General features: G+C 45.4%; 1 protein-coding gene across 1 annotated transcript in view; it reads right to left on the minus strand.

Annotated features, from left to right (window-relative positions):
* Positions 1–3085: 3085 nt before the first annotated feature.
* Positions 3086–7615, minus strand: part of LOC116693087 (zinc finger protein PLAGL2) — an 11562-nt gene continuing 7032 nt past the window's right edge. Inside the window, exon 2 of the mRNA XM_032521789.1 lies at positions 3086–6733. Coding sequence (XP_032377680.1) covers positions 4993–6291 — 1299 coding nt within the window. The 5' untranslated portion in view covers positions 6292–6733 and the 3' untranslated portion in view covers positions 3086–4992. The remainder of the gene's footprint in view (positions 6734–7615) is intronic.

The following is a 7615-nucleotide window of genomic DNA, read 5'->3' on the forward strand; positions in this document are numbered from 1 at the left end:
GCCCAATTACATCAGATACTCTTGTAATCCAACGCCAGTCGTGTGGAGGGATGGCTGTCAATGGACGTGGTGAAAGCTAGGAAATGGGTACGAGGCTTTGAGAGAATCTATACTGCATTCTATTCAGGAATAAAGTTAGAATTTCACAGGAAGCAGTTCACAATGACAACCTGCTGAGATCCAGTGGTCCAGTTTGAAAAAGAACAGGACAGGGTTGACACAACCTTTTGCCTAATTGCAATGCTGTTCCTAAGTGCTCCAGGTCACACCATGTAGCTAGGGTTGCCACCTTCCACCATTGAAAACATGGAGCTGAGAGAGTGCGCTGGATGACGTCTACTTCAGACACAGTATAGAGAGATCAACATATTGCAAAGTGTTTTATGCTCCTTAGTATGATGTGAAGTTTGATCGTACAGATGAACTAGAATTTGACTGCACAGCACTCCCTGTTTATCTAGCCTTGATCCAGGACTATCACACTAACCCAGATGTTTCACCTAGGGCGCATCTGTGCTGCGTTCTGGTTGCCCCACGGTTTTGTTCCGTCCTCCGCCACACACCATACCGGGAGTGTCTCAGAAGCAGAGCGTCTTGCTGCCCGACTCGCAGATTTTATTGTCTTTACAAGAACTTTACAGAACAATCCCGTGCTTATTAAGATAGTATCTACCTTCTACTCCAAGCACTCCTGTAATTAAACTCCATTTCTTCTCTTTTCTGGTGTTGGTCCTGATAAAAATAATATGGGATGTCGGTAATAGGAGTCAGTGTCACAGTCTTGATTGGCCGTCTCCCGGAACACTAGACAGGTCATACAAAAATAAAAATAAAATAAAAAAACATTTGTTACTATACACAACTAAAAGTCACTGAAAATGTTGATGAGGTGAGTTCTTAATTTGTAACATTATTCCCTACAACAAATCGCATGAACACTTGATAGTGGGTTATGTGGGAAGGCTATTAAAGATCATTTCTGGCATGCCTGAGAAGAACGTTTTTTGTATTTTACGGGACAGGCAGCAACCCTGAGATCAGTGACCTGATCAGCACAGGCGATTCACAGGGTTTAAAAATGCGCTCAGACAGAGGAGGCGTGAGACGCAGCCGGAGGGGGGAAACAGATGACTAACAGCAACTCTAAAGTTTAAAGAAAGCTACGCCTATTGGTCACCAGTTGCAGGTAAAAGTTTAGTTTTACACACTGCACACAAGAGCTATTCTGATATCAGTTTCAAAGGTTCTGGCCAATAAGGTCAGACCATTTAAAAAAAAAAAAACACTAGAACCACAAGAGCCCATGCCATTTAACATTATGAGAAATTAAAAAAAAATTTTTCCCTAAATACCTGTTCTGCGAGTCCTGTGTGTGCTATATGCTAAAATAATATCTGGAATGTTATTTATGTGACTCGTTTGAACAAAATGCTGGAGTTTCTAAATTGTATACTTTTCAGAGGTTGGTGTGGATGTGTGCGATCAGATGGCATGTTGTGCACCAACCTTTGAAACTGTAAGGCGCACTTGTGGACGAGAGACGAATAAAAATGCTGAGGGGAGTTTTTGCATTTGTCGTTTGACAAAATGTGATGTCAGAATTTGCACCGGAATAAAAAATAAATTAAAAAATACTGAAATTGATTACATTGTCGCAGCATTTGGTTTATTCCCTTTAGATGGTGTGCTGCTTACTCCTAAAACGGTTGCAGAACGGCTACGTTCCGACTCCGCTGGAGCAGGTATGCAGAGTTTCTAGGCAGATAGTGCGGGACAGGAAGTCAAGCATAGAAACAAAATGAAACATCCGGTTAATTAAAAAAAAAAAAAAAAAGACAACAACCGGTGGAAATTTGAGGTTACAACCTAGAATCTAGCAGATGTGTTTATTTGCAGGAGTAGCCCCCATCCCCAGAAACCTCCGAGACTTTGTGATGACTGAACTGAACGAGAAACGGGGCGAAAGACCGGACTGTTACTGGCAGTTGATATGTCATTTATAAAAATAGATTAAATAGCACAATGTGCACTGCTAAGAGTACTCCAGTTTTGTGCAGATTTATGCTCTTAGATAGACTATCAGGCTGTGTGTGGGGGCTGAGTGTGTTCTTGTTGCAATAGAGCTTAATGCAGTGCTATAGAGATGGAGAGAGAAGATTAGGCCTGTTGCAATAGTCAATTAGTTAATCAATCGCACGACAAAAAAATAATGACCACTCTCAGTTCCTTAGCGCAACGCGGAGTGAGCCCTCTTGTCGGTCGCATGGTCTTTGTGTGGGGAGACGAGACTCCTGGCAGAGAAAAAGAATAAAGTAAATGAGCGATATCTCCATTGTTACTCAGCGTCCTGTTTTCTCCCTTTCATTCCAAACCACACAGTTGACAATCTGCCGGTGGAGATAGGCTCGGACATTAACGCCACAGGTTGCTGTGGACTTGGCGGTCTCGCAAGTGCACTCTGCTGCATGTGTATGAAAACGCGCTGAACATTAACCGGTACAAGCCTACAGCTGTCCGCTGTCAGTGTGTCAAAGGCTCCCAGACGGTGAACTGAGACTTCGTTACCCGCTTGTTGGTCAACGATTAATGATTGGTTATTTAATTTCATTCACAGCCTTTTGGAAGGCTGGCTGCCAAAAGTTGCCACTTACTAGCTAATGAATTAGCCTGAGGTAAACAATAGCAGTAATCAGAAGTGATGATGTGGTTGTCATCTGGTGCGTGCGGTGGCCGCGTGTGTGTGTGCGTGTGTGTGTGTGTGTGTGTGTGTGCACGCCAGCCCGCCCCCCCCCCGCGATGCTCCAACCTGCAAAAGGAGCAGAAGAAAGTAGTTGCACCTTTGCCAAAATTAAGGCTGAAAACAGAACTATTTTGGTACAAACATTTAAAATGTCTTCCAGTTCCAATGTTAAATATTCTCTAGAAATAAAAGTTTATTGATCTTTGAAAAAGGTGTAACTTCATTATTATGCCATATTAGATGTAAATGGTCTTAGAACGACAATGTTATAATTTTTCGCAATAATTTCTGGGACAATTTATCATACAGCAAAATTGGTTATTGTGACAGGCCTAGAACGCGTTAAGGCCCATCAGGGAAGCACAGATGCTGTTGGGCGATATAGTGACCCTATAGTCTGGCGGTTTTAGTGTGAAAAAAAAAAAAAGAAAAAAGAAAAGGGTTACCCACAGACATTATTGGAGCAGCAGTTTTCCACCCTGTGTGATTTGGCATGACTTCAAGCTTTTAAAGGGCCTACAAAGATGAAAATGAAACACAAGTGCAATTTAATCCAGCAATGCTAGGGAATACTGCCAAATAAATAGCATTTGAGTCTCCCCATAATGATATGACCTTAAAAAAAAAACAGAAAAAAATCTAATGTGAATGATGATGAGCTGCTGCCTTACATTTTTTCCTAATTACAGAATTTCAGATGACATTACTCAAATGTTTTGCAGTTCAATTCCAGTATAAACTGTGTGGCATATTTGATTTACTAAATGTTCAGTTTACTACCAATAGTACATGCAGACTAGCTTTACAGTTTTGTTAACTGTTATTGACCTACGCTTAGAAATAGGCCAAATTCTAACAAGGTCTAACTCAGAATTCCATTGGAAAAGGGGTTACATTTGCAATAACGCTTGATGATAAATTTGGTTGTTTCATCAAGGGTTTTAGCATCTGCTGATATGTTTGGACACACCAGTGGGTGTAATGCTCCATGATTGGATGGGAAACTCTTTACTGTCCAGTTTAGTGAGTTAACCGTAGGGCTGTAACGGTACATGTATTCTTTCTGAACAATTTCAGTACTGGACGTTCACACTACTTGCATGCATACAGAAATTCTGCAGCGCAAGTTTTACCAGGAATGTTTTAGCAGCGCACTAGTTGTGAAACAGATAACATAGTAGGGGGGAAATCTCTGGGCACCTCACGATTCAATTTTGATTCAGAGGCCAACGTTTTGATTCTAACCTGAAAATCGATGCATCTTGATGCAACATTTTGTTTATGTACATTTCCATGCGCGATTTTAAAGAAATATACATATAAATCTAAGTGTTAGATTTTGACTTGTGCAGTATTTGTCACACACAAGTGTTAATGACATGTTTTTGTCTACTGAGGTTTTTATTTTGTAAACATTCCTGACTTAAAGGTTTTCTATGAGATGTTGGTTGACGTTACTTCTTGTTGACGTTCAAAGTATTTTTAGACAAAAACGAGACTAGCCTGCCCCCCATCCCGTCCCTCTCCCTTCTGTGCTTCCGCGCACTACCCCCCACCCCCAAATCCTTGTCAGTTATTGGCTGCAAAGCTGGAACACTGTTTGTGAATGCTTGGCGGCGCAGGTGGGCACAGTTTGTTTTTGTTGCCGTATGTAGACCCTGGGCTGTCTACTGAGCTGTACATTCCGAAACAGGAGTTTAGTTTACTGTTACAGTCCTAGTTAAACACCAGATATCATACAAAGACAAAAGGTGCTCTTTGCATTTTCAATCTCTTTTTGCACTTGCTAACAGAGACCAAGACATTTTACACCAATCTTCCTAACTCCGTAAGGCTGTTCATGCTCCAATATTCTAAAATAAAAAAACAGAAGGTGGCATCCCTAACACAGTAGCGTTTTCCATGAAAACCTAAAACTGGAGGACTCTCAGCATTTGTTCAGCCCTGTGATGAGTGTGTTAAGTGCATCTACTGTTGGTAACAGGTCTGACTAAGAGAAGTAGTATTCTATTTGGTTGTAGTGAGACCATCTACATTTCCTCAAACGTTCAAGCCTCCTTTTTAAATAATGAGGTAATACTGATGAGGTGATTTGTTGTGTTCAGCAAGAAAATACTAAGATTAGCTTCATTAGCACTCACAGGGTAAAGTCACTTAATTGTTTTACAATACAGATGCCATTCTTGTGTTTTAGCCTTTTCATGAAAATGCATGAGCACGTGTGAAGGCAACTTTTGTGGAGACAGAGCTGCTTACTGCTGAAAGGCCTGGTAGTAGTGAGGTAGGGAGCTGGAAGTGCTCATAGCAGGACTGCTGTATGCCTGAGGTAGCTGGCTGTGGTTATGGGCTCCGGGGCCCTGTTGTACATGAGCCTGGGGAGGCTGGAAGAAGGTAAAAGGCCCTGGAGCCTGGGAGGACAGCCCAGTGGAAGAAGATGAGGAGGATGAGGTGGTGGTGGTGGGGGGATAGCTCATCACTAACCCTCCCATCCCCATGTGGGGGCTGTAGGGCGGCAGGCTGAAAGGCAAGAAGCCTAGCAGAGGCCCGAGGTCCATGTTAGTGGTGCAGGACAGCTCGGTGGAGGGGATGGCGGGGCTCCTGGACAGCAGGTGGGGGTCGCTGCCAGCACCCACGCCTTCACCCAGCACCTCCCTCTGAGGGGAGGCAGAAGTAGAGGTAGAGGAGTTGACTGCAGCAAGGTGAGGTGGGGGGGCACTCTGCAGGTCCAACAGGAAACTGTCCACGTCGGCGCGAGGATATGAGGTAGATCCGTGTTGGTACCTGGCCATGTTGCTGTATGGCTGCTGCTGCGGAGCCACTGGGGGCTGCAGGTGATGGTGGTGGGGGTGAGAAGATTGGGGAGGCATGTGGCGAGGCACACCCATACTCGAGGACAAGGAGCCCTGCATGAGGCCATGAGGGTGTCCCATCCCAGAGACAGGGTTGGCCATGGGGTAGGAGTTGTACATGTCCCTGGAGAAAGTCTCCATGGGCTCCTTGGAGATAGAGCCCATATCACAGGCCACAGGGCTGGTCTCCTCCTTCACTGAGCCCTGGGGGGGTGCAGGGCTCGGTGTAGCCACAGGCGTGCTGGGTGTACAGGGTGCCATCAACCCAGACTCCTGGGCATGGCTCTTCTTCAAATGGCGGGTCAGATGGTCTCTGCGGCCAAAGCGTTGTGCGCAGCGTGGGCACAGAAAGTCACGGCGCCCAGTGTGCACCACAGCGTGACGGCGTACATCCTTACGAGTGTAAAAGCGGCGGTCACATCTCTCACATGAGTACTTCCTCTCCCGCACTGGCACAGTAGCGCTAGTGTTGGCCTCTGAGGGTGGAGGCCTGTCAATATGGCTGCTCAGGTGCTCCAGCAGGGATGGCGCCCCCTCTGGACAGGGCAGGCTGGCTGCAGCACTGTGCGCTGCCACCAGGTGGCGTCTATAACCCAGCTGGGTGTTGTACTGTTTTCCACACTCGTGGCAGTGGAAGAGCTGCCTGCTGGCAGGGGGGCTGTCCTGCAGCTGGCTCTTTAGATGGTCCTGCTGGTGAAACATGGTCTAACAGGAGAAACAGTAGTGGCTCTGCTGCTGCACAGGGACTCTGGCCAAGAGCCGGAGAACACACAGACAAGACTCATGAGGATCCTCCAGAGAGCTGAGCATCAGCCTACAGACCTCTGGTCGTTTTGTTAACTTGGAGTGCTAGAATTATTGCTAAGTGCTGTTTGTTGACTGTTTGATGCTCTCTTGGGGCAATGACTAGTGCTCTGTCCTGCCTTACTGGGGCATGCTGTGTCCAGCACTTGGTTTCTGTGACAGCAGCTGCCATAGCAACCCCAAAAGGGCTGTGGTGGTGAGGAGCTGTGGAAGCTCTGACTGGGTCTGCGCTTCCTGAGAAGAGCTCTTGTGTTGGCCCGCGGTCTATTTTAGTTTTCAGCAGCCCTGAACGCTGGTCACAGCCGCTGAATCACAGAGGCAGCTTGACATCTTTACAGACCTGCAAAACAGAAGAAAAAGTTACATTGTGCAAACGATACCTTTTGGCTTAAATGGTATTAGTGATTGAACGATTTATCGGCCGGACGATATATTGGCCCGATATTCACATTTTTATGTGTATCGGCATATGCGCGGCTGCCGCGTTCACCAATTTTCCCAGCATTATTTACCACAATGGCAGCTCTGTGTTGCTAGAGAGAGATGCTGCAGTTCACGTGCAGACCATGCACTGCCCCTCCCCCAATAGAGTGCTGTGTTTGTGGGTCCAAATGGAAAATGTGAATGCCTCGTCTATAAAACCGCTTGCTGTTAAGAGAGCTGCAAATAGCTAAGTTGTAAGCTATCCGTAGTAATGCCAACGTTGTTCTGTGGGAGTTTTATTCAGCGACCACCTGGCTACGGTTTCGATGCGTTTCGATGCGTGTGTTGAGTTTTTCAGTCAGCGTCAGCAACCACACAGAAGTGTGTGTGTGTGTGCGCGCGTCTGTCTCACTCAGTGGGACACACACATGACAGCGATGTATGAGAGTGCTGCGCCAACTAAAGGAGAGCTTTTAAAACTTTGAGAGATATGTTTTATACGTGGTTGAATATTTATACCTTTTAACGCTGATGCAGTTTGGAACAGAAACTTGAACCAATTGTTGCTTAGAGCACACATTTTATGCTCATTTTCAAGTTCATAATTGTATATTGAGGTTGTACCAGAATAGGTTTACATGGACATGTACCGCACATTGCTGCAGATCGTGTTTTCACCTTGTGTGTTCAGGTCTCTGTTTTAACTAGAGTGAGACATCTCATTTCTATACTATCTTTGTTAGGAGTCGCACAGGAGCAGTAGATAGGTAAGATCCCATCAGCTAGATAACTCTTTCTC

This window comes from Etheostoma spectabile, chromosome 7, assembly GCF_008692095.1.
Source record: "Etheostoma spectabile isolate EspeVRDwgs_2016 chromosome 7, UIUC_Espe_1.0, whole genome shotgun sequence".
In the NCBI taxonomy this organism is placed as follows: Eukaryota; Metazoa; Chordata; class Actinopteri; order Perciformes; family Percidae; genus Etheostoma; species Etheostoma spectabile.